Raw genomic sequence first — 27,944 nt, 5'->3', positions numbered from 1 at the left:
GGGAGGAACTGCGCGATTAGTTTGAAATTCCCTTCTAGCTCCATTAGTTTGCTATAATTTGGATGCTTTCAAAGCAGAAGCCGGTTGACTTTGCAGCATCAAGCTGGTGGGGGTGGAATTGGGAGGCAGAATCAGTGATGTAGTACTTTCAAGCTCTGTAACATTGCCTCTCACCCTTCCCATGAACTCATATAGGAGGGTGGAGCTGGCAAAAGTTTAGCAGAGTGTTAGAGTAGGTCTGAAACAATCATAGCCCTGAACTAGAACTTTGACAGCAAAGAAGAGAGCTAGGTTACAGGGTTGATATCGGTATTGCTGCAGGTCAGTGTTCATGGGAACTCATGTCTGAAACACTGGATGTTGGATATGTATCACAAAACTTGTTCTGAGCCATGTTAAAGCATAGCACCAGGACTTGGATTAAATATCCAGCCTTGTTCAGGATTAGTTTTATTGCTGGTCAAGACTAACGCCATACAGATAGGATATCAGGAACTTTAGTTCTTAAGGACTGTGAAAGGCAGGCATTGAGATAATCTGTGATTTCTCACAGGAAAATCTACCTGTTTTTTGTTTTTCAAATTAAAACATTTAGCAGCTATTGGAACAGGTTTTTATGTTGGTTCTTCTAAAGCATGAGAAGTTAGGAAATTTGCAACATTTTAGACTGTTAGCTATTTTACAATTCATATCAGTTACATCTTTTAGCAGTTTAAGTCAAGCTAAAATATGTTTTTAAAAAATCTTAAGTTCTTAGAGAAAAATAAAAATAATCATTGATGAATAAAATCATGCCATTGCAAAGTCAGAGTTAAAGTGTTTTATTACCTCTGGAAATGTTTCCTAGTATTCTGTTAATTTCCAGGTAGGATTTCAATTGACTTTGAATAAAAGACACAATATTAAAAAATATACAAAAGCAAGAATTACATAATAATTAGACTGAGGAAATGAGAGTTATATCAGGAGATGTATTAGGAGTTACAGGCTAACGAATGTTGCTGGATTGAGCATGAAACAGTTCTGGGTTCTGAGCAGTCAGGTAAAAATGTGAATTACTAAAATGTAAATGGCTCATTATCTCTGTAAAAATGTGAACTACTAAAAATATAAATGTAAATAGTTCATTAGCTCTGTAAAACTGAACTACTAAACTGTATCTAGAAAAGAATTCTAGTTTATTAGCAGTTAATGTTAAGAAAAAATTATCTCAAGAGACTTTATATAAATGGATTGAAGAGTATAATTGGCTGCATGAATGTCTGGGACAGGTTGCTGTGTACTCTTCATTCAGTTCTCTAAAGACATCTTTGTGAGGACCTGAAATAATGTGGAGAAAGCACTTTCTGGCATGGGAAGGAGGCAGCATAATAAAGTGGAAAGAATCTGATAGACCTTGGTTCAAATCCTACCTTTGGAGTGATTCTTTTGGCCACTTAGTTAAGAGGGTATAATAATACCTCCATGGCAACTCATTTTGAAGGTTAAATTATATTACTGGAGCAACACCCTTAGTGACCATTATATTTTAGGCAATTAAAATCTTAGTGTCTATTCAGGTATCTGAATGGTAATTTGACATGAGAATTAGTCAAGGCTGTGTCTTGAGTATCATTTCTGTTAGTCTCACGTAGAAATTGTGCAGCAGACTGTTAAAAATTGAGATATTGATGTGCACTTATTTATAATACAGAAATTCAGTAGTATTGCCTGATGAAAATCCACCTGTATACATATTAGTTTCAAGGTGGCATGTGAACATTTTCATATGAAAATTAAAGAGCAGAGTCTTTTCTCGCAAAGCAAATTTGGATTTGTTTAAATGCTTTCCAGTCCAGTTCAGTCGCTCAGTTGTGTCTGACTCTATGACCCCATGGACTGCAGCACGCCAGGCTTCCCTGTCCATCACTAACTCACAGAGCTTGCTCAAACTCATGTCCATCGAGTCGGTGATGCCATCCAACCATCTCATCTTCTGTCGTCCCCTTTTCCTCCTGCCTTCAATCTTTCCCAGTATCAGGGTCTTTTCCATTGAGTCAATTCTTTGCATCAGGTGGCCAAAGTAAATGCTTTACCATATACTTGATTAATTAAATGTTTTACCATATACTTGATTAAAGAAGCTGGTGAGTTTTGTACTACAAAGTATGAGAGATGACTTTGTCCTGGAAAGTCACTAATTGACTTTCTTTTTTGTTGAAGAACTTGATGTATTTGTATAATGTTCTGACTTAGAGCAAACAGCAGCTTAGCCTGCTATATTGTTTTAAAATGTATATATAGATAATTCGTCTGATAAATAGAGGCATTTAATGATGTTTTCTGGATGCTAAAAGGTAAATATAAGAAAAAGACAATCTGTTCTGTAGTAATTGGTCAGTAGGTTTAGTGATTTATATGATGATGGATGGTTCATGTCTTTAGTTTAAAGGAGGGTCCTTGTTCATCCAAGAACTGTATCAAAGTATTTTAATATATGTTTTCAAAATCTGGTATTTAAGTGTATCATTTGCTTTATCAGTAACCTTGCTATATTGATTATCTATATTTATATGATCTATATTTAGTTTTATTTCTGGGGATTAGATTGAATGATTAATACAAATCTTGCTTTAAGATAAAATTGATATTTTGAAATTGTAGACTTCGGTGGTATACTGAGAGATTATTTTGGAATGCTATAAGATTACTCTTTTTAATACATAGGATTAAATATTCTGATATCTTTGTTGGTTAACAGAAGCCATTTATGAAGAGAGTCAGGGGAAGAAGGTACAAAGGCACTTAGGTTATAATAAGCTTAGTGGGTTCAAAGGCCCAAAAACAGGCCTATAGAAGAATAGTGAGAGATGAGTTCTGAGAAGTAGGCTTCAGCTGCATCACACAGTGCTTTTCCTACAGATGTATTGCTCTATTAATATTTGAGTTGCCAGTAAGATATTCAGGTAGAGAGATCCAGTATGTAATTGGAAATTTGGAAAAAGGTATCTTTCCTTACATTTATAAAATATTTCTAAATAAATTCACCTTTTAAAAATCATTTTTCTCTTTGTTCATTAGATATTATGCTTGGCAGAGCAGATTAAATTCACTGAAGATGTAGAAAATGCGATCAAAGATCATAGTCTTCATCAGATTGAAACACAGCTGGTAAATAAGTTAGAGCACTATACTAACATTGATACAAGTTCTGAGGATCCAGGGAATACTGGTATGGAAAAATGTTCCATTTTTTGCTGACTTTTGTTATTTGAATATTTCTTTTAGTATTCTACCTTAATTTATCTATTGTGCTTTTGTCTGTCAATTGATCAATAATCTGTCTATTTTGGAGGTTAATTTAGGAATTATAATGAACATACTTAACTTTTATATTGTACTTAGAATCAATAATTTATTATTTTTAATGAAATGTAGAAACCTTCCCATTTAATAGATTTCTTTATCCTCCCCTTTTTATGTTGTTTTCAATGTGTATAGATATTTATCTATATCTATGTATTAGATATTAGATATATATTTATCTATGTCTATAGATATGTAGATATTTATCTATATACATTGAAAACTCGATGAGAGTCTTAACTTTTCCTTTAGTCATCACATGTATTTCAGAGGACCTGAGAATAGTTTATTATATTTAGATGCTTACCATTTCTGTTGCCCATCCTTCATCTTGATTTCTTCTGGTGTCATTATCTTTGTTTGAAGAATTTCCTTTAGTGTTTCTTTTAGAGCATGTTTGCTGAATATGAATGTTACAGATTTCCTTCACTTGAGGATGTCTTCATTTTACCTTTATTATCTTTTCTGATATGAGTTGGTTTTTTTTTTTTTTTTTGGTTCTTTTCATGTTGAATGATTTCAGGTTGTATCCTGGACGTTTTGGGTTATCATAATCTGAGTCTTATTTCAATTTTCCGGATAGTGTTGATATTTTTCTGTGAGCAAGTGCTCTCGTTAGGTTCAGCGCCAAGTTCCAGTCAGCCTTCTGTGGGCTGTGGGTCCCACGTCTGTTCTGTCAGTGCGGGGTTCTTCAGATGGTCTGACCTTTCCCACATGTGCGCCGCCTAGTGGCCAGTCATCAAGTCTGGTTTAATCTGCACCTCAGGCTGGGTTCAGCTCTCTCAGGAAGAAGTTTCCGCGGCGTCCCCCCAGGCTCCTCCCCTTCCGTGGGCGTCCTCCCAGGCTCCTCCCCTTCCGTGGACGCCCCCCCCCCCCCCCCCCCCCGGGTCCTGTTGTTCCCTCAGGCTCCCCTTCTGACCTCTGGTCAGAGAGCAGGATCTGCGTGTGCTCTCCTGCAGACCTCTGTGACTGGGCCCCTGACTTGAACCAGCTGATGGAGAGGAGAGAGAAAAGAGCAGTTTGGGTTTGTCTCCCTCTCCTGGGCTCATGGCTCCTCTAATTTGAGAGGGCGGTTCTCTTCCTTCAGAGTTTTAGGCATTTCTGGGACTCAGCTGCCAGCGCTGTGGCGACGGGGAGACTCCGTTTTTGCTTTTCAGCTCGGAGGTAGAGGCCTTGTCCTTGAACTCTCTCTGTTCACACCCTTATGGTTTCTGGCAACGCTGAGTCCATGCATGTAAGAGAGAACAAAGGAAAAAGGTAAACTTACCACTGGTTTGGTTGTACTTCTGATTCTGCCCTTCCCCAATTTGCCTGATATTCTTTACTTTTTCAGAGTCCTGAATAGATGTTTAATGCAGGTTGTCTGTGTTTTATACCTGAGTTCAGAGGGAGAGCCAGGCTGCGTGTCCCTACTCCCTTGCAGAAGGAACCAGGACCCCTGTTTCACTGAATTTTGATACCTTAGTTTTCACATTCACAGTTCTTATTGGTGCATTTGACATTCTTTTGAGTTGCATAATGTATGTTACTGTACTGTTCAGATGGATTATGAAATTAAATGCACTAAGGAATCATATATATGTAAAATCGGAATCATATTTAAATTCACTAAGGAGTCATTCATATATATACATATAAAATGATAAAGTACATAAATCACAGGCTAACATTTTCTCCAATTATTTTAATTGTATACAGAATCTGGCATTTTGGAGCTTAAACTTAAAGCACTTATTCTTGATATTATTCATAATATTGATGTGGTCAAGCAGTTAAACCAAGTGCAAATTCATACAACTGAAGACTGGGCTTGGAAAAAACAAGTTAGATTCTATATGAAAAGTGATCACACATGTTATGTTCAAATGGTGGATTCTGAACTTCATTATACTTATGAATACCAGGTATGCCTTGTGGCAGTAATTTTTCCAGTTAGAAATTATTTACTTTAAAGGAAATTTGCTATTGAATGAAAGAGTTATTTTAATTTTAGTTGTAACTTTTAAGAGTTTTGTTTGTGTTATTGTCTTCTATTTCATCATAATTAGAAAGATGTTATATTGGAAAAATTCCGTTTACAAAAAAGTCAAAATAATGGCAGTGTTGTGCTGAATTCTCTAAATGTACCATTTTTTGAAGTAGTATTTATTTATGTAGACTGAAATATATCTCTCATCCAAAGAGAGGTGAATATTAAGCAACCTCGGTAGAAACAATTTGGTTTGTGTCTCCTTTTACAAGGCCAAAGTTAGTTAATATGTTAAAGTATGTTTGTTAAATATCTTCAGTTTGCAGGGTAAAAGAATTTTAAGGCAAATAATGTAATCTATTCTCAAAAAATCCATCTGTATGCTCTTTGCCTTTTTCCATCATAGTGAATCAGTCATCAGGATATAGTTGACATTTATGTTAATAAGCATATGTCAGGAGAGTTGCCTGCTGGCTCTTTCAAAAAGGAAATGAATTTTGAGACCCAAATCTGTCCACTTAAATTAAGGAAAAACTCTATATAAAATGCAATTTGAATTTGAATCTGTTTTTTGAGACTTATTAGGTAATTTAAGATTATTAATTTCATAAGGAATTTTTCAAATTAATTATACTTTGAGGTTTCCAAAGTAGTTCTGATTTGTGAAGATTGTAAGATTCAAGGAATTTTAAAATACAAAATAGAATGATTATTGTATGTAATTGTATTGAGTTGTATTGGAAAGTGTGTAATTGTATACAGTTTTTGAATTTATCTGCCTTCGAGGTATATCTTTGTGACGTTAACAAGAACTTGATTGGGGCATATATACATGTATATATCTATGGCTGAGTCCCTTTACTGTTCACCTGAAGCCGTCACAACATTGTTAATTGGCTATAGTGTAGTATAGTGTTAGTCGCTCAGTCATGTCCGACTCTTTGCGATCCCATGGACTGTATCCCGCCAGGCTCCTCTGTCCATGGGATTCTCCAGGCAAGAATACTGAAGTGGACTGCCATTCCCTTCTCCAGAGGATCTTCCTGACCCAGGGATCGAACCTGCGTCTCCTGCGTTGCAGGCAGATTCTTTACCATTTGAGCTACAGGGAAGACCTTATAGCCCAATACAAAATTTTTTGGTGTTAAAAAACAAAAAAGAACTTGAGAGACTATTTGGAAAACCTAACAGTTTATCAATTGAGGATAGAATAAAATGCATGCTTGAGAAATAACTAAGTTTAATTCCATTTTGTGCTTTAGAAAGTTTCTTTACTAAAAAAAGTATTTTTTGTAAACATCTTTAAACTTGTTGCCTTTTAGACTTTTAAACTAGAATCTGTCACTATATAATATTTCTAATGTTGAATAGAATATGAATGTTTGAAATTTTATTTCTCTTATATAGGGTAATGCTCCCAAGCTGGTTTATACTCCTCTGACAGACAAGTGCTACCTAACTCTCACTCAAGCCATGAAGATGGGACTTGGAGGAAATCCTTATGGACCAGCTGGAACTGGAAAAACTGAATCAGTAAAGGCTTTAGGTGGACTTCTTGGAAGACAAGTTTTAGTTTTCAATTGTGATGAGGTAGAATAAATAATTATCAAACTATGTAATAGTGTCTTAGATGTTTGAAATAGTTTTTACATATTTATATATATGAAATGCTATATTTTAAAATCACTCTACTTCTGAAAATGAAATTTGTTTTATTTGAGAAGTAAAATGGAGAGAGGTTGCATATAGTATAAAAACTTTTCTAAAGATAACTATTACAAGAAATAATTTTAAATATTGAATGAAGATTTATGTTAGAATGTAGAAAAACACTTTTTGTAAGGAGAATAGTGAAGAGAAGAGGAGAAAATCTTAAATTCATTAAAAGTACTATTTTCAAAGCATTATGTGTAGGATTTATATTTTGACTTAAAGAATAACTAAAAATCTTTAGTTCTTGTGCTTTTCAGAATGCTTTCACATGAATTATTTTGTTTATTCCTTGAGACCACCCTAGTTTTTGAAAGAATGGCTATTTGTTAGTAAAGAACCAAAGAGGCATAGATGGGTGAAATGATTATCTTCTCACTAAATTATATAAAGTATTAGATTATTATTAGAGTTTTAAATTATGTTTAATGAATATAATTTTTGTTGTTATTTTTAAGGGCATCGATGTGAAGTCAATGGGACGAATATTTGTTGGCTTGGTAAAGTGTGGGGCCTGGGGTTGTTTTGATGAATTCAATAGACTGGAAGAATCTGTACTGTCCGCAGTTTCTATGCAAATCCAGACAATTCAAGATGCTTTGAAGAATCATAGAACTGTGTGTGAGCTGCTTGGCAAGGAGGTATAGCTATATCAGAAATTTAAAGAATTAAAATATTTTGTAAGACTTTGTGTTACCCATACTCAGACAAATAGTCTATCTTTATTGCTTCTGGCACCCTTGTTTCTAATTTGTGACCAGGTAAACCTTTTTACTTGTGAATTGTCTCTGAATTTCTCACCCTTTTTTGGTCCCATTTCCACTATTTATTTTCAAACTTTCAGTATTGAATAATCCAGTTATAATAATCTTTGCTAACATTTATCAAACACTCTATGCTGGCACTGTGCTTAATGCTTTTATATTTTGTTTTACTTAATACTCACCACAGTCCTTTGAGTTAGGTACTGTTATATTTTTGAAACTTTTTGGATGAGGAAACTACAACTTGGTAAGTTAGCCTAAGTAGTGGTGCTGGAAATTGAACTCATGTGTATCTAATTCTGAAATACATGTTTTTATTCATTATTGTATATGAATCTTAATAAACATTTAGCTATTCTGCTGCTGCTTACTGCTCCACATAGGAAATATACATTCATGTCATTAGAATGTAAACTTATTTGTATATAAAATAAGATTTCTCTCTATATGTGTAATGGTGAACACACAGGAAGTGGAAAGAACTGTGAAATTATCGTCTTCTCCATAATGACATTTTCACAATACAAGTTTTTCAGGGTAGGCCAAGTAGAACCAATTCTAAATTTCTTGTAACTTCTGAGTTTACAGGAGTAAAATTTAAATGTTTAAACTCTTTCTTCACAAAGAAAAGAGAAACTATTAAGTTTTTACCTTTTACCATCAAAATTTATTTTTTCCCCTGTTCATTTTTGTCATTTCCTCCTCTTAGAAAGAAAAATTGTCCTTTTCCCCAACCCAAGCTAAATTTTCCATCTATACTTTGGGATCTGCTTCCCAGGGACTTTCTCTTCAGAGTTATTCCTGTCCTCCTTCTTCTCATTTCTCATTGGCTTTTAAACATAATCACATAACTTTCCTTCTAAATGATGTACAATATTATATGTAGTAATACTGTAGTATACTATTTAGTATAATTAAAACATAAGCAAACCTTCCCTTAATTCATCTTTTCTTCCAACATGCTCTTTTTCTTTTCTTTCCTTTATAGCCAGATTTTTTACTCTAGGTATTTCTACTTCATGGTGGTTCATTCATTGTTTACATATTATAATTCTAATTTTCTATTCTTACTGCTTTGTTGAAAATACTCCCTCTAGATACTCTCAAGATATTTTACTCTTCACTGTCATAGCATTTATTAACTATAATTGCTTGACTATAGTATTCAATAGACTATAAACTCCAAAAGAGCACGAACTGTTACTGACTTTAATTCAGAGTTTTGTTGTCTCTGTGTACTTAAGAACGCACCTAACGCAAGGAAGGCTTTTGGTAGACATAATATTGATTGAATGGACAGTCAAACTAGTTACCGTCACTGAAACTTTCAGCCTCAAAAAACCGATTATAAAGAATATCTATAAAGTAGTATAGTTCCTAAGGAGTTTATCATAGGTTGAGTAGATGTTTAGCACACTAGTGGTTACTTTTTGCTAAGGTGATAAGATGTGTGTGTAGAAATATGTCACAGTAAAACTTCTGTTGGCAATATATTTTATGGTTACAGTTTCAAATACTTGATGCCTGTGTTTTAATATTTCAGGTAGAAATAAATTCTAATTCTGGGATATTTATCACTATGAATCCTGCTGGAAAAGGCTATGGTGGAAGACAAAAACTGCCTGATAATCTTAAACAACTTTTTAGGCCAGTAGCCATGTCTCATCCAGACAATGAGCTTATTGCAGAAGTTATTCTGTATTCAGAAGGCTTTAAAGATGCTAAAGTGTTGGGCAGAAAATTGGTGGCTATCTTCAATCTATCCAGGTGACTTTTCTTGTTTTAAAGTTTGAAATACTTTGTGTCTCCAGTGATTGGTCATGGTTATTAACGAGCATTTTCCACATTTGTCTAATTATATTGTACCTCAGGTATAGATAGGAAAGATTTTAGTTTGAATAACAAAAATGGCTGGCTCAAAAGTACTTGTTTTTAAATACTATTGATTTAATTTCACTTTTTTTCCTGTAAAACATTTTTAATGGAGTACTCTAGCTAAATGATATTTACTAAACTAAATTTCTGATTTACTAATTTTCTGATTTCTATGTGTTAGTAGTTGGATTTCGTATCTTTTAGTATGATAATAAAATGAATTTCTTATTTGATGCTTTATGATTTCCATGTCTTTACTTAAGGGAACTTTTGACACCTCAGCAACATTATGATTGGGGTTTGAGAGCTTTGAAGACAGTTCTGAGAGGAAGTGGAAATCTTCTGAGACAGCTGAAGAAAACTAGTGTTAAACAAAATGGTATGATTCATTATTTCAATTATAATCTCACTTTTTACAGTGTTTTAATTTAGTATAGATTTAGATTTGTGTGAAAGGTATGCATGTAGTATAGAGGGCTTCTGAATGGCATGCCCCTCCAGTGTCTCCTGTGTTAACATATGGGTATGATGCATTTATTAATTCTAACGAACCAATGTTGATTCATTGTTTTTTAATAAAGTCCATAATTTATCCACATTTTTCCTGATTTTTACTTAATGTCCTATCATAACTTTTAAACATGCATTAAATATTAAACATTTGCGGTATATAGAGCAATAGTCTAGTCCACTTGTTCTCAGTCCTTAATGTGAGTTAGAATCACCTAGAGGCTTGTTAGTTGGAGAAGGAAATGGCAACCCACTCCAGTGTTCTTGCCTGGAGAATCCCAGGGACGGGGGAGCCTGGTGGGCTGCTGTCTCTGAGGTCGCACAGAGTCGGACATGACTGAAGTGACAGCAGCAGCAGCAGCAGAGGCTTGTTAGAACACAGATTTTTGGATCCTACCCTCCAAGTTCCTGATTTGGTAGGTCTGGAATAGTGTCTGAAAATTTATATAGTCTTAAAACAGGAACAAAAACCTTAGAAAAACATAATTTCTAAATTTTCTCTTTCAAGGACATAGTATACCAAACAAAATTATTCTTTTAAAGAGATATTTTAAGATTTAAAAAAAAATGCCTTTCAACCTAAGAATAATTTTAGATTTATTAAAAGTTGGCATTTCGATTGTTTCATCTTTTTTGTTGTTTAGTCGCAAAATCATGTCTGATTTTTTTGTGACCCTGTGGACTGTAGCCCACCACGTTCCTCTGTCCATGGAATTTTCCAGGCAAGAATACCGGAGTGGGTTGCCATTTCCTTCTTCAGGGGACCTTCCTGACCCAGGGATAGAACCCGTGTCTCCTGCACTGGCAGGTGGATTACAGGCAGATCTTTACCACTGAGCTACCAGGGATGCCCCATTTGCTGTGGTACATTTGTCAAAACTGAGAAACTAAGGCTGATACATTAGCATTAACTGAATTCCAGGCTTCATTTGAATTTCAGCTGTTGTTATCACTGACGTCCTCTTTCTGTTCCAAGATCGAATCTGGGGTGCTGCGTTGCATTAAGCGGTCGTGTCCCCTTGGTGTGCTCCGCTCCGTGACCCCTTCTCAGTCTCAGTTTTTGTTTTTATTGAAGTCTGGGTACCCTGGGATTCAGATTCTATGGAAAAGTGTTCATAACTCAGTAATACTTGTTTTTCAGCAGTTAAAAGATAGTTGAGTAAGCTTGCTAATTAACATAATAGCATATGCCATTAAATGTTACTAAATTCTAGTACATAAGTTAATTACTAATAATGTATATCAAGACAGTTAAAAACTTTACAGTCATTAGATTCATAACTGTAGTTTTAACATGAAACTTTTTTTCCAGTTAATGAAAGTCATATAGTGGTACAAGCACTGAGACTTAATACAATGTCGAAGTTCACTTTTGCTGATTGCACTCGGTTTGATGCACTGATTAAAGATGTGTTTCCTGGAATTGACTTTAAAGCAGTAGAATATGATGAACTGAGTGCTGCACTGAAGCAAGTCTTTGAGGAGGCCAATTATGAAATCATACCCAATCAGGTAACTGTCAAGACTACTTCATAATATATTGATCCTTTCTCCTGGTTAATTTTTATTAACTATCTTTATGCTTTATCTTTCAGTTTATCTTTCATCTTTCAGTTTAAGTCTTACTCACTCTTTGAAGCCTTCCCTAATTTTCAAATCTAAATTAGATCCCCTTGCTGTGTGCTTTTTTTGCCTTTGTAATATATACATTTTAATGTTCAACTGTATGATTAATACTGATTCTCTCCCACCAGATAGTTGTCTCCACGAAAAGTGGGATCCATGTCTATTTTACTAGTTTATTCCTAGTGCCTATGATGGAGTCTGGCATTAATATCAATAGATCCATCATATGTATTTTTGAAGGTTGATTATATATGATTTAAACTTTGACAGTTTCTTAGGAGAACTTCACTTTAGTAGGTCTTTTTATGAAGCAGAAATGCATATTCAAAATGAATACCTTTTCCTCAGGATTTTTTTTTTTTTTTTGGAAAGAGGTTATAAATGAATGAATGAATTAGCAAAATGAATAAAATATTGAATATATTTTGTTTGAATGAATAAATGAAGACAACCCTGAACGTTTGATAACTTGCTGCTTTTAAAGAAATATGAAATTAAAAATCACATTGTGTGTTCAGATTTATTTCATGATTCTTTTATTTAAGGCTTTATCTTTCATTGAAGAAATAGAAGGTTTAATTTATATGTTTGAAATAGAACAACTATTACAGATTGAAAGTGAAATTGTGTACAATTGTACACAATTGAAATGATCGTACATGGTAAATCATATATGAACATATTTCTTTTCTACTAGATCAAGAAGGCTTTAGAATTATATGAACAGTTACGCCAGAGGATGGGAGTTGTTATTGTTGGCCCAAGTGGTGCTGGAAAATCTACTCTTTGGAGAATGTTAAGGGCAGCACTTTGTAAAACTGGCAAAGTGGTAAAACAATATACCATGAATCCCAAAGCTATGCCTAGACATCAGTTACTAGGCCATATTGACATGGATACAAGGGAATGGTCTGATGGTGTTTTGACAAATAGTGCTCGTCAAGTAGTTCGAGAACCTCAAGGTTGGTCTCTGTTGTGTGATTCATTGATTTATTTTTAGAGGATGTTAGAGCTTGTCTGTAATTTTGTCTTTTTTGAGTCTTATACATGACCATAACCTGCTGTATCATGATCTACATTGATGTTTTACTTTGGAGGGTCCAAAGACATCTTATCATTTTTATCTGTAGTCTATAGCAAAACTTTTATTATAATAGAAACTCCCATGTAACCTGGGTAAATTGTAGTTCATAACTAAATTAATCTATTGAATAAATATAATATCTTTGCTTAATTGATTATATAATGTTCATAAATAAGCAAAATGACACATTTCTATTTGGGATTAAAATTTGTGTTTGTGCACGAACTTACCACTTTGAATATAGTACTTTCAAGAATTTTGAAAATTTAAGTCATATGATAGTAGGCTTCTGGTCTAAATTTTTGGCTTGGTATTGAACAGAATTTTTAGTCAAAATCTCAGAAGACTCCCTACTTTTTGTTAGGTCACAGTTTAACAACTTGCTCACTGCTTCTCCCCTTTGAAGTCACCCTTTTATATATCAAAGAGATTTGACAGTGGTGTATTGTTTACTTCTCATGTAGGACACTAAAGTGTAGCTTTCTCATATTTTCTTAAAGCACTATTACATAGAAAGCATTAATACATTCTAATGACATGGTGGAAGACAAAATCTAAAGAATGTCTCACAAGCTTGTGGAAATAGAAATACCTGGGTCTTGCTTAAAGCTCAACATTCAGAAAACTAAGATCATGGCATCCAGTCCCATCACTTCATGGCAAATAGATGGGGAAATAGTGGAAATTGTGTCAGACTTTATTTTTTTTGGGCCCAAAATCACTGCAGATGGTGATTGCAGCCATGAAATTAAAAGATGCTTACTCCTTGCAAGGAAAGTTATGACCAACCTAGACAGCATATTCAAAAGCAGAGACATTACTTTGCCCACAAAGATCTGTCTAGTCAAGGCTATGGTTTTTCCAGTAGTCATGTATGGATGTGAGAGTTGGACTGTAAAGAAAGGTGAGTGCCGAAGAATTGATACTTTTGAACTGGGTGTTGGAAAAGACTCTTGAGAGTCCCTTGGACTGCAAGGAGATCCAACCAGTCCATCCTAAAGGAAATCAGTCCTGAATATTCATTGGAAGGACTGATATTGAAGCTGAAGCTCCAATATTTTGGCCACCTGATACGAAGAGCTGAGTCATTTGAAAAGACCCTGATGTTGGGAAAGATTGAGGGCAGGAGGAGAAGGGGACGACAGAGGTTGAGATGGTTGGATGGTATCACCGACTCAATGGACATGGGTTTGGGTGAATTCTGGGAGTTGGTGATGGACAGGGAGGCCTGGCATGCTGTGGTTCATGGGGTCACAAAGAGTCGGACATGACTGAGCGACTTAACTGAACTAAAGGTCTTGCAGACCATGTTTTCTTTTATTGAGATTTCAGTTCTGTATGTTCATTAAATAAATAGAGCCTTATCGTGGAGTATATCATTGGGTCTTTAGCCAGCTGAGCCAGGATTGCCTATGAGTTCTCCACACATTTGTAGTATAAATTCACATGAAAAACTTCAACTTGTTCAACTCTTTGTTCTTTATGTTTGGCTTCAGAAATATAAAATAGTATGAAAATTGCTTCTAAAGAATAATAGAAAATTATTCTTTATTTTTAAATATTATTATCCTTAAACATTTATTTTGCTCTCTCCATTTTTTGTTTGAAAATAGATGTTAGCTCATGGATAATCTGTGATGGTGATATTGATCCTGAATGGATAGAATCTCTGAATTCTGTTCTGGATGATAATCGACTACTCACTATGCCCAGTGGAGAAAGGATTCAGTTTGGCCAAAATGTTAACTTCGTATTTGAAACTCACGATTTAAGTTGTGCCTCACCAGCCACAATATCTAGAATGGGAATGATCTTTCTTAGGTAAGCACATTTGCATACATTGTGTTAGAATGTTTTCAATTATTATTTTGGTTTCATAGCTAAGTGACATGAGTGATACATGAGTAATATGTGAGTATTTGTTTTTTCATTGTGTATTAACTTCTTTGCTACGTTTTTCTTCATTCAGAGTTCCTGTTTACTTAGTTGAATTATTTCAGCAGTGTAGTGGTATCACAGGAGAAGGACATGGCGACCCGCTCCAGTACTCTTGCCTGGAGAATCCTGTGGACAGAGGAGCCTGGTGGGCTGCTGTCCCTGGGGTCGCACAGAGTTGGACACGACTGAAGCCGCTTAGCATGCATGCATGCATTGGAGAAGGAAATGGCAATCCACTCCAGTGTTCTTGCCTGGAGAATCCCAGGGACAGGGGAGCCTGGTAGGCTGCTTTCTCTGGTGTCACGCAGGGCGGACACGACTGAAGCGATTTAGCAGCAGCAGCAGTAGCAGTGGTATCACAATTACTAAATAATTATTTTTTGTTTGCATAAATGGAACAGCAAGTATTTGTTTTTTCTTTTTTCTATAACTTTTCCTTTATGAATGAGTTCAGAGAAGTGAACATACTACTTATGAGCTGGAGGCTAATAATTTAAAGCTGAGAAGCAATATTTTACTCATAGAATTTTAGATTTATAGACTTTTAGAGCTAACCTAGGTTTAAATAGGTTAAAGATTTAATAGGATAAAGGAGTGCATCAGGCAGCCATAAGTACCACAGCCTCAACAACCTGGAGAAGGATGTGATGTTGTTGTGCCAGAACTGGCAGACCTTCAGCTTGGAGGGCTGCCTGATCTATGAAGACCCCATCATCTGGTGGTCGGTCTTCAGCAGCATGCAGCAGGAGTTTGAGAAGCAGGACGACGCTGCACAGGAGGAGAGCAACGAGCAGAGGAGGGAGGGCAGTGAGGAAGGCTGAGTTGGATCTCCCTCCCTCAAGGTGAAGACCAAGCTCAACCGGAGAGAAGGCCCAGGACTGGCTCAAGGGGGGCTGGAGGTGGCCAAGCTGTGGGTTCAGGGCCAGGCTGAGACGGTGTAGCCCTTAGCAGTAGCAGATAGCAGCGGATGTTTCAGTCTTGGGATAAAACTATGTAAACAAAAATCTGTATTTATATGGCAGAGAAGGTGTAGGACTGTTTGTGTCTGGCTGGCCCTGTTCTGGCATTAGTAGTATTTGTAAACAATATTAACTGTTTAGAGGAGGAGCTAAGATGGCGGAGGAATAGGATGGGGAGACCACTTTCTCCCCTACAAATTCATTGAAAGAACATTTGAATGCTGAGCAAACTTCACAAAACAACCTCTGACCGCTAGCGGAAGACATCAGGTGCCCAGAAAAGCAGCCCATCATCTTCAAAAGGAGGTAGGACAAAATATAAAAGATAAAAAGAGAGACAAAAGAGCTAGGGATGGAGACCTGTCCCGGGAAGGGAGTCGTAATAGAGGAAGTTTCCAAACACCAGGAAACCCTCGCACTGGTGGGTCTGGGGGAAGTTTTCAAATCTCGGAGGGCAACCTAACTGGGAGGAAAAATAAATAAAACCCACAGATTACATGCCTAAAAGCAACTTCCAGCAGAAAAGTACCCCAGACGCCCACATCCGCCACCAGCAAGTGGGGGCGGAACGGAGAGGAGCGGACGGCATTGCTTAGGGTAAGGACTGAGCCCGAATGCCCTGAGGGCAATCGGAGGGAGCTAACGTGAGATAGCAACTTAAACTGTGGGATAGCAAGAGAGAGAAAATTAACTGGCCTGAACACACTGCCGGCCATTCGCAGAACAAAGGCACTGAGCAATTCCAGAGAAGAGCTAGTTGGCGGCGGACCGGCCCATCCCCTGCTGGAGGCGGGAGGCAGGGGTGAGGGGAAAGGGGCAAACTCGGCCCCAGAGATGGCTCCCTCTACCAAACTGCAAACAGGCTCCCAGTTTCTAACCAAAGATTTCTTGAGATTCTGGATGGTCGACATCTGCTGGGAGGGTCATGGCTAAACACAAGGCGCATGCACCCTACTGGCGCGGGTGGAAACTGAGGCTGGGGCTGCGGAGGGGAGAAGGCGCTCCACACCTGGGGAGAGTGCGCCCGTCAAGCTCCTGGCTGCCTGAGCTGCTCAGGCCAGGGAAGGCACAAAACGCAGGCGCTACTGAGTCCGTGCTTTTGTGGAGAACCTGAAAACTGGAACCGCATGTAACGCAGGGTCCGCTCCATAATAGAGCAGCCGGGAGCCTGAGCAGCGTACACGGGGAGAGCATACACCCGTGAGCGGGGCAAACCCAGTGTGGCCGGAACACTGTGAGTGCTCCCCACACACGCCAGCGATATCTGCTTGCAGCGCCCCTCCCTCCCCGCAGCACGAGTGAACTAGTGAGCCCACCTCCGCCCGCCTGTGTCAGGGCGGAAATTAGGCATTGAAGAGACTGGCAAACAGAAGCCAAATAAACAAAGGGAACCGCTTCAGAAGGGACCAGTGCAATAGATTAAAATCCCCGTAGGTAACACCAACTACACTGGAAGGGGCCTATAGTTATCAAGAAGTGTAAGCTGGAATGAGGAGCTATCTGAAACTGAGCCGAACCCACACTGCCTGCAACAGCTCCAGAGAAATTCCTAGATATGTTTTTACTCTTTTTTTTTAATTAAAAATTTTCTTTTCTTTTTTAAAATTTTTTCTCTTTTATTTTCTTTTAAAATTCCCTATTACTCCTCCATTACTCCTTAACTTTCATTTTCTTTTTCATATATTTTTACTATTTTTTTATTAGAAAAAAATTTTTTTTCTTTTTTATTTTTTCTCTTATTTTCTTTTAAAGTCCTCTATTACTCCTCTATTACACCTTAATTTTCATTTTCATTTCACTATAACCTCACCAAAAAAAAAAAAAGAGGCTGTATTTTTAAACCAAACTTCATATATATTTCTAAAATGTTTTGTGTTTTTGTTTTCAATATTGTATTTTTAAGAGTCTAACTTCTACTCTAGATTTTTAATCTTTGTTTTTCAGTATTTGATATCAATATTGTACATTTAAGAATCCAATTTCCCAGCATGTGTACACTTTCTGGATCCTAAGGCCAGTTGCTAAAAGTTTAAGCCTAATATTTTAACCTAACATTTTTATCGCCACCCTTTCTTAAACAGTGTTCCTTTTGTCCTTTAGTTACTGATTTTCCTGGATTTGTCTTAAGTGTTCTATGAGATGACATATTTGCTGCTTTTGAAAGCCTGTTCTTATGAATTGAAGTAGCTGCGTTCCTGTATGTCGGTACCTATTTTTACTCAGGAGTGTGTTGATTATTTTCCCACTTTTGACTCTCCGTTTTCTACCTCAGATCACCTCTATTTCCTACCTCCCCCTTCTCTTCCCAATCCAATTCTATGAATCTCTGTGGGTGTCTGGGCTATGGAGAACACTTTGGGAACAGAGAACTGCGTAGATCTGTCTCTCTCCTCTTGAGTCCTCCCTTTTCTCCTCCTGCTCATCTCTATCTCCCTCCTCCCTCTCCTCTTCTTCATGTAACTCTGTGAACCTCTCTGGGTGTCCTTCATGGGGGAGAATCTTTTCACCATTAACCTAGAAGTTTTATCATCAGTGCTGTATAGTTGGAGAAGTCTTGAGACTACTGGAAGAATAAGACTGAAATCCAGAAGCAGGAGACTTAAGCCCAAAACCTGAGAACACCGGAAAACTCCTGACTACAGGAAACATTAAGTAATAAGAGGCCATCCAGAAGCCTCCATATCTACACTGAAACCAACTCTCACCCAAGAGCCAATAAGTTCCAGAGCAAGACATACCATGCAAATTCTCCAGCAACGGAGGAACATAGCCTTGAGCGTCAACATATAGGCTGCCCAAAGTCACACCTAACACATAGACCCATCTCAAAACTCACTACTGGATACTCCATTGCACTCCAGAGAGAAGAAATCCAGTTCCATGCACCAGAACACCGATGCAAGCTTCCATAACCAGGAAACCTTGACAAGCCAATCGTCCAACCCCACCCACTGGGTGAAACCTCCACAATAAAAAGGAACCACAGACCACCAGAATATAGAAAGCCCACTCCAGACACAGCAATCTAGACAAGATGAAAAGGCAGAGAAATACCCAACAGGTAAAGGAACATGAAAAATGCCCACCAAGTCAAACAGAAGAGGAGGAGATAGGGAATCTACCTGAAAAAGAATTTAGAATAATGATAATAAAAATGATCCAAAATCTTGGAAACAAACTGGAGTTACAGATAAATAGTCTGGAGATGAAGATTGAGAAGATGCAAGAAATGTTTTTAATAAGGACCTAGAAGAAATAAAAAAGAGTCAATTAAAAATGAATAACGCAATAAATGAGATCAGAAACACTCTGGAGGGAACTAACAGTAGAATAACAGAGACGGAAGATAGGATAAGTGAGGTAGAAGATAAAATGGAGGAAATAAATGAAGCAGAGAGGAAAAAAGAAAAAAGAATCAAAAGAAATGAGGACAACCTCAGGGACCTTTGGGACAATGTGAAACACCCCAACATTCGAATCATAGGAGTCCCAGAAGAAGACAAAAAGGAAGGCCATGAGAAAATACTTGAGGAGATAATAGCTGAAAACTTCCCTAAAATGGGGAAGGAAATAGTTACACAGATCCAAGAAACCCAGAGAGTCCCAAACAGGATAAACCCAAGGCAAAACACCCCAAGACACATATTAATCAAATTAACAAAGATCAAACACAAAGAACAGATATTAAAAGCAGCAAGGGAGAAACAAGAAATAACACACAAAGGGATTCCCATAAGGGTAACAGCTGATCTATCAATAGAAACCCTCCAGGCCAGAAGGGAATGGCAGGACATACTTAAAGTAATGAAAGAGAATAACCTACAACCTAGATTACTGTACCCAGCAAGGATCTCATTCAGATATGAAGGAGAATTCAAAAGCTTTACAGACAAGCAAAAGCTGAGAGAATTCAGCACCACCAAACATTAACTGTTTAAAAAGAGGAAAAAAAAATGTGAATTGGGGAACATGCAACACTTGTTTTTCTTTTCTTTCCCTGGTAGTACTGTTTGGCTGCAGTTTGTAATCACTGTAATTTAAGCTGTGGGTGAGTGTGTGTAGCTGTCCACTCCTCATACTGTATTTTATTTCATTTTTTTTTCATTTTTTCTTCTTCTTTTTTTAAAAGTTAATTAATTTATATATTTTACTTTACAACCATACTGTATTTTATTGAACGAGTTTAAGTTGGGCCTATTAAATGGCCCGATCTTTCATTTTACAAATTTGAAACCTCTTTCTTTAATATTTAATTTCTTCCTGAGTGTATTTGGAAGAGGCTTGAAGAGCAAAAATAAACTAATTTTAGATTTCATCCACAGTAGTAACACAGTGGCATATTTGAGCCAGTTTCATTTCCCAAAATGAATTATTAGAAAGTTTTCTTTTGCTTTTTGAATTTATATTTTAGAATTTGATATTTATCAGTCTATATACAATGTTCTACTCTTTTAGAATCATTTGAAATTGCTTTTGTTATCAAATTGATCCAGAATGTTTCCAAAATTATTTAATTGATTACTTCTTTGATAATATTGTAGGAAGCATTTATATTAAACTAGCCACAAACTCCCAATTAATATTTTGAGGCATTATTTTTAAAATAATATGGCATTGAGTTTATAACTTTTGTAGCAATATCTCACACAGTTTATCTCAGTTATTCATTTGTTCTCATAATCCTGTGAGAAAAATAGGATAAAAGGAAAGCTTATTAAATTTTAAAATATTTATTGAATGTCTGTTACATGTATGGCACGAATTTAGACATTTTAAGAGAGACAGCAAGAAAGGAGTAAAACTAACAATTATGAAGTGCTTGTATTTATGGAGGGCTTATCTTTATAGAGCATATGTCTACATAGAGGAGATAGACAAATATAATTGCAATTATAATATAAGCGAGAGTGTAAATGTAATAAAGGTTAAGTAGAATGCCGTTTTTTTTTTATCAGAAAAAAGACTCGTTGCTGTAGATAATTTGAAAATTGTTGGTGAACCAGAAATTGTGAGAGACATAATGAGTATTTATGATTTAATGTAAAACACAAATACTTGTTATTTTTAGTTTCTTTTTGATTAACTTTGATTTTTAGGTTTTATTCATTTCTTCAGCAGATATTTTGCACTTGCTCTGCAGTAGGCCAAATGAGGACCTTTTAATAATGAAAGGGAATGCTATTTATTATGCTGGGATAACTGATATAAATCAAGATTGTCTTAGACAAACCAAGACATGTAGTTGCCATAGGTACTAAGGAGATACTGTTGACAACAGTAGTAAAGAATTTGCCTAAAGTTTAGGAGACCTGGGTTTGATCCAGAGTCAGGAAGATCCCCTGGTGAAGGAAATGGCAAACTGCTCCAGTATTCTTGCCTGGAAAATCCCATGGAGAGAGGAGCCTGGCGGGCTACAGTCCATGGTTTGCAAGAGTCAGACATGACTTAGCCACTAAACCACCATTGACAACAAAGTCTTTATGCTGAAAGAGTTTAGCAGCTTTCCTTTGTCTGTTTTGAGTGTATCCAATGTAATTTACATATTTACCTTTGATCTTTTTTTCCTTTTCCTTATTAAACTGGATAGACATGTGGCAGGAAAGATTCAAGGACTTGGTATTTACTTGTGTTACTGTGAAACATTGGTCAAGGACAGGAGAAATGGCAGAACTGTGGGCCCTTGAAACTTCTAAATTATTAGTCTATAAGTTGTTTTTACTATAATTTTTATAAATGTGTAACATGTAATTTTGAATAAGATGTCAATATTATGTATGATTTCGAACATTGGATGTTACTCAAATAATTAAGTGCTTTGCTAAAGTAATTATCTTTTACTTTAGCATGGTTTTCAAGTTTCACTAGTGGCATGGGAATTTAGGTGGTCAACGTTTTTGGCGATAGAGAAAAAGAAAAAGTATTTTTAAAGATCTGCATTAAGATGCAGTGCAGCTTGTCTAATGTGCATTTGAATCACCTAGGGATATTGTTAAAGCAAAGATTTTGCTTCATTAGGTCTGGGATGGTACTTGGGATTCTGTAGACGCCACTTTGGGTAGGAATGGTTTAGACCACTTTGTGGCTAACTTGTAGATGTGTAATTCTTCATTAATTTATACTTACAATGATATAGATGAGGTTTATTTGCTTTATTTTATAGGAAATGACATATGTATATATATACACACACTTATATGTGCTTATATATGTAGAAGTTAGAAGTAGTATATACACACGGACATATACAAAAGTAACTAAAATGAACTCTTGTATACTAGCAGATAGAGTGCATATGTAGAACAATGTTTATTGGAGCAGAAATTTATTTTGAAATTTATGATTTCATAAAGTAAATTTATGATTTACTCCTCAACAATTTTTAATGTTTGTTAATATGTTTCAGTGATGAAGAGACAGATCTTAATTCTCTGATAAAATCTTGGTTGAGGAGTCAGCCTCCTACATATAGGAATAATCTTGAAAACTGGATTGGGGATTATTTTGAAAAGGCATTACAATGGGTTCTAAAACAGGTAAGATAATTATAATATTTCATAATTATTTAGGCAAAAAGTATAATGACTGACTGTTGCTTACATTTAACCTCCTTTTAGTAGCGTTCTGACAGAATGTGGGGGTGGAGTGAAGGGTAGGTGTCTTCACTGCTCTCCCACTGTATTTCATGGTATAACTTTTATTGTGTTAAGTCTTAAAATACTTTAATTCTTCCGTCCATGATACCTTGTAATACTTACCTAAAAATCTTGAAAATTAGAATGCCTTTTGAAGTTTTACTAGTAAAACGATCATTCTGCCACATTTTACTATGTCAATAAACACCTGCCTATATATCATGCTAAAAATAATGACAATATTAGAGAAAGGATGATGAGTTATTTATAATATTATTGAAACGTTTATTTAGCAAAAATTTATTGCTTATAAAATAGATGCCCTTGATGAAACTTTGCCAGGTGAACATTAATAGGACAGTCCCTTTCACTGAGAAGGGTTTGTGTCGCAGAGGAAAGTGACGTGGAAAAAGATAATCACAATATAACAGGATGCAGAGAGTATTGCTGCTTTCTAGGAGAGGTTTAAAGGAGATGACATTTAATTTTGAATTTGAAGCACAAATAGGAGTTTTGCATGCAAAGAAGACAATATTCATGTACTTACATGATCTTTTCAAATTTTGATTTCTTTCTTATGTCATTGCTTGTATAAAAAAATAAACATATAAAAATAGAGAAAACAAATAGCAATGAGTTTTTTAAAGGTGATTGTTGATATGAACTTAATTTAGAGGTCAGTACTTCAGGGTTGGGCAAATCATTTAGAGAAATGGCAATTTCACTTTAGTTTTCTAAACTCTTTTATTTTCTTACTTTGTAAAGGTGAATGCTGGAGGACTAGGGACTTGGGAGAAATGGCACAAATGAGATAGGTTTCCCTGGAGACTTCAGGGAAGGGCCACTCCCCTAGCCCTCAGTCTCACCGAAATGTCTGCCTCCCTGTGCTTCTGCAGCAGTGTACTATGTCTTTCAACTATAATTGCTTTCATGCAACTGCAAGCACCTTGAAGGCAAAGATTAAGCCTGTTGTACTCCTTATTGTATCCCCAGAAGCAAATTTTCGTTAATAACAATGTGGTGAATAAGCTTGGGAGTTCCCTGCCAGTCCAGTGGTTGGGACTTCACCTTCCACTGCAAGGGGTATACTTTTGATTCCTGCCTGGGAAGCCAAGTGAGACCCCACATGCCTCATGGCCAAAACAAAAAACATGAAACAGAAGCAGTGTTTTAACAAATTCGATAAAGACTAAAAACAGTCCACATAAAAAAAAAAGCTTAGAAAAATGAATATATGAGCTTAGTTAAATAACTTATGCCTGTGTTTATAGCACCTTTTCAGTAGATGTGTTGTTATTTTGTGAATATAAAACATATAAACCTAACTATGCCTTCCAGTGCAGATGCCTTGAAGTCATCAGCTTGCATGCTGTCAGTGTTAGAATGAGAAGATGTAGCACTGCATAGAATGTATTGACTCTTTGACTCTCCCCTGTTTGGGATTTGTGACTACAGACATGATGACAGGATAATATTATTAAACCATAGCGTGGATACTAAAGATTTAGTGAGAAAATAAACTATTCTCAGCTCCTTGTTCTTGTTTGAGATTTTATGTGTTGAGTGTTCCTTCTTTCTTTATTCTGTGCTTTGTTTACCATGTTCAGATTCTGAGAGATATGTAACGAATGCTCTAGTCAAGAAACTAGATTTTATTTATAACTAGAGCTTTACTTTCTTATATTTAGCAAATTAGAAAATCTAGAGGAAAATATGTCAGTTACCTTTTCCTTTATCTTAGAAAAAGCTTAGAACTCAGTATGGCCTAAGCGGCTGGATTTCTATTCATCTCCTTCTGTTTTTCCCCCTTTTCCCCTCCTATTTCTGTTCTTTGAAAATTATTTATTATTCAGGCAGAGAGATTTTTTAAAATGTAAATTTAGTCATTTTATTCTCTTACTTAAAGTTTAAAGGCACTGAAGATACAATTTGCACTCCTTATCATGGCCTATGCAATTCCACATACTCTCGCCCTTGCCTGCCTCTCTGTCTTGAATCACTCTGTCTTTGCTTGTTCAGGCATCTGCTTCTTTTAATTCCTTAAGTGTGCCCATTGCTTATCATTGCATATGCTGAGTTCTCCGTATGCCAGATAGGTCTCACTCTTCAAATATTAGCAATTGTCATCTTCCTTAAGGACACCTTGAGTCCTCAACCTGAGTTATCCTTTCTCAAAACACCCTCTTTTTCTGCTCTATAACTTCTACCACAATGAATTAACCATTTCCTCTATTAGACTTCTGGAGAAGGAAATGGCAATCCACTCCAGTATTCTTGCCTGGAAAATCCCATGGACAGAGGAGCCTGGAAGGTTACAGTCCACGGGGTTGCAAAGAGTTGGACATGACAGAAGCAACTTAACATAGCGCAGTATGTCCGTTAGAGTTGACTTCCATTAAAACAAGTGCTCTGTTTAATTCTCCCTTAAAAAAAAAGCTACCTAGCACTACATACAGATTCTAACTATGATTGGTTTTCCCAGTTAACTATATAGGGCCCCAGAGGCCCATGGATCTTAATAATCCATACCACCTGAGTCCAAAAGTTTCATTTTAAAATTCTGTATAGAGGAAAAGCTCCAAATTGTTTTTAAGCCTGCCTTTACTAACGTTTTGTGGTCCAGAACCATTAATCTAGACTTTGCCTCTAGCTGTTTTTAAACAAATTAGTTAATTTATTTTTATTTTTGGCTGTGCTGTGTCTTTGTTGCTGTGTATGGGCTTTCTCTAGTTGTGGTGAGCAGGGGCTACTCTCTAGTTGAGGTGTCTAGCTTCTTTTTTAATTATCAAGAGGAAATGAGGAACTGTTATGTTTAGACTGATGTTCATTGATTTACCTTTTTAAAAATTTTTTTTCAGGTTTAGGAAATAAGCAAACTGTGTATCTATTTGAGGACTCACACTTATGGCTAGAAATACACATGTGTATTTTTATGATTACTTTTTATTTTCAATGTTTATGTATAAGTTGAAATCTAAACTTTCTAGAACTTGAGTAGTGGGATAAATTTAAATATGATCCTTGAAAAGATGAGTAAACAATCTGTGTATGATGCTAATTTACTTGTTAATGTTTTCCCTTTGTCTGTAATATGGATTTTAATCAACAGAATGACTATGTGGTAGAAACAAGTTTGGTTGGAACTGTGATGAATGGATTGTCACATCTACATGGATGCAGAGATCATGATCAATTTATTATTAATCTCATAAGGGGTCTTGGTGGAAATCTGAACTTGAAGTCACGTCTGGAATTCACCAAAGAGGTAGTACACATTTAAAGCCTATGTTTAATCAACATTTTTTGTTAATTTTCATTGACCCTGGGTGTGTGCATGCATGTGTTCTAATAAGTCACTTCAGTCATGTCTGACTCTGTGCACCCCGATGGAGGTGGTCTGCCAGGCTCCTCTGTCCGTGGGATTCTCCAGTCAAGAATACTGGAGTGGGTTGCCATGACCTCCTCCATGGGATCTTCTCAACCCAGGGATCGAACCTGCGTCTCTTACCTCTACCTGCATTGGCAGGTGGGTTCTTTACTACTAGTGCCACCTGGGAAGTCCTGGGTATAGCATTTTGAAGTTATGCATTTAATACGATAATAATACAGTTATATTTGGCTTCCCTGGTGACTCAGTGGTAAAGAAACTGCCTGCCAATGCAGGAGAAGCTAGTTGGATCCCTGGATTGGGAAGAACCCCTGGTGAAGGAAGTGGAAACCCACTCCAGTATTCTTGCTGGGGAAATCCTGTGGACAGAGGAGCCTGGTGGGCTGCAGTCCATGCAGTCTCAGAAGAGTCAGATATGACTTAGTGACTAAACAACGACAGTGTTATAGTGAAATGGTTCTTCAGAGGGATGTTAAATGTGACTAAATGAGATGATCAATGTAAAGTGCACTTGGAAACAAATAATAACCACTCAGCAACGTTGGCTGCTGACCTGTCTTTAAAAGCAGACTAATTTTCAGCCTTGACGGGAGTGGAGTTTGAGGGAGAATGGATATATCTCTATATATGGCTGAATCACTTCACTGCTCACCTGAAGCTGTCATAGCACTGTTAATTGGCGATACCCCAATGCAAAATGAAAAGTTAAAAAAAAGTGGGCCAATTTTACTTCATAGGAAGGATTTTTATTTTTTTTTGGAGAAAGATAATTAAAAATTATGAAGCCAAAATACTATGTATTATTACTTTATTTGATTCTCTTAAACCACTGTTTAATAAGACTAAGGGGTGGGATTCTTTCTCAAAAGAAATTATACTTAGAAGCACAATATTTAATAAAACAGAGCAAACTGACATGCTCCAGGTAGAGTAGGAAGCTCCTAAGTCTTCCTCTCTCACTGCCACTATCACTTCTGAGAAACCTCAAAGGAGTCTCTAGCTCTCTGACTGCATATTTTGAAATGTGCTGCTTCCACATTTGCACTTTGGCCTGTCAAATGTGAATAAAGGTATAGATTGAGAAGGCTCAGACTCTATTTAGAATGGACTTCCCAGGTGGTTCAGTGATACAGAATCTGCCTGCCAATGCAGGAGAATGGGAGATGAGGGTTCCATCCCTGAATGAGGAAGATCCCCTGGAGGAGGAAATGGCAACCCACTCCAGTATTCCTTCCTGAAAAATCCTGTAGACAGAGGAGCCTGGCGGACCACAGTGCATGGGGTCTCAAAGAGTCGGACACAACAGCCACTGAGTATGCATGAATACATTTATATAGAGATCTTCTTTGAATTATGATGGGATTACAGCCAGATAAACTCATCATAAGTTGAAAGTATCCTAAGTTGAAAATGCATTTACCTCCCCTAACCTATCAAATATCATGACTTAATATAGTCTATCTCAAAGTGCTAAGAATGTTAGCCTACTGTCGGGCAAAATCATCTAACACAAAGTCTCCTTTATAATAAAGTGTTGAATAGTGTGTAATTTCTCAACTACGATGCAGAAAGTGAAAGACAGTGTGGTTTTAAGCATATCAGTTGTTTACCCTGGTGATTGTGTGGCTGCCTATGAGTTGCGGTTTGCTTCCATGCACTGCTGCTGCCCTGCATCACAGGACACTATCATACCACGTGTCACTAGTCTGGGAAAAGATCAGAATTCAAAGTATGGTTTTTACTGAATGCTTATCACTTTTTCCCTGTTGTAAACATGAAAAATCATAGGTAAAGCCATTTTAAGTTGGGGACCATCGGTATAAGTACATAGGTACATACATATTTATTTTCTTCTTTGAATTAGTTTATGGTATTTTATGGTGTTATTAACATTTTATAAAATAACTGGGGTTGGTGTTTGGTGAGCAGCTCCCTTGAGTAGTGGCGGTGGAGGGAGATTGGCATCCTGGACAGAAATGGAATTTTCATACACCCTGCTCTGTACCTCTTTTCCACTTGGCTGTCTGTTCCTGGATTATGTCCTTGATTATAAACCACCAGTCCGGAGCTGAGGAATCCAAGTGTGGCTGCCAGGAGAAATCCAGAAGAGCCAAAGAGCCCAACCATGTCAGACCTTCCTGTAG

General features: G+C 36.6%; 1 protein-coding gene across 3 annotated transcripts in view; it reads left to right on the top strand.

Moving 5' to 3' along the window:
• Nucleotides 1-27,944, top strand: part of DYNC2H1 (dynein cytoplasmic 2 heavy chain 1) — a 395,598-nt gene that overhangs the window by 63,432 nt on the left and 304,222 nt on the right. For all 3 annotated transcript variants that reach the window (XM_043892886.1, XM_043892813.1, XM_043892970.1), the window contains 11 exons: nt 3,061-3,211; nt 5,044-5,249; nt 6,722-6,904; nt 7,483-7,665; nt 9,332-9,555; nt 9,927-10,042; nt 11,486-11,685; nt 12,497-12,761; nt 14,497-14,704; nt 22,184-22,313; nt 25,522-25,677. In XM_043892886.1, coding sequence (XP_043748821.1) covers nt 3,061-3,211; nt 5,044-5,249; nt 6,722-6,904; nt 7,483-7,665; nt 9,332-9,555; nt 9,927-10,042; nt 11,486-11,685; nt 12,497-12,761; nt 14,497-14,704; nt 22,184-22,313; nt 25,522-25,677 — 2,022 coding nt within the window. The remainder of the gene's footprint in view (nt 1-3,060; nt 3,212-5,043; nt 5,250-6,721; nt 6,905-7,482; nt 7,666-9,331; nt 9,556-9,926; nt 10,043-11,485; nt 11,686-12,496; nt 12,762-14,496; nt 14,705-22,183; nt 22,314-25,521; nt 25,678-27,944) is intronic.

Source organism: Cervus elaphus, chromosome 1 (genome assembly GCF_910594005.1).
Source record: "Cervus elaphus chromosome 1, mCerEla1.1, whole genome shotgun sequence".
Classification (NCBI taxonomy): Eukaryota; Metazoa; Chordata; class Mammalia; order Artiodactyla; family Cervidae; genus Cervus; species Cervus elaphus.
Note: the sequence above shows the minus strand (reverse complement) of the source record. Positions and strands in the feature narration are given on the sequence as shown.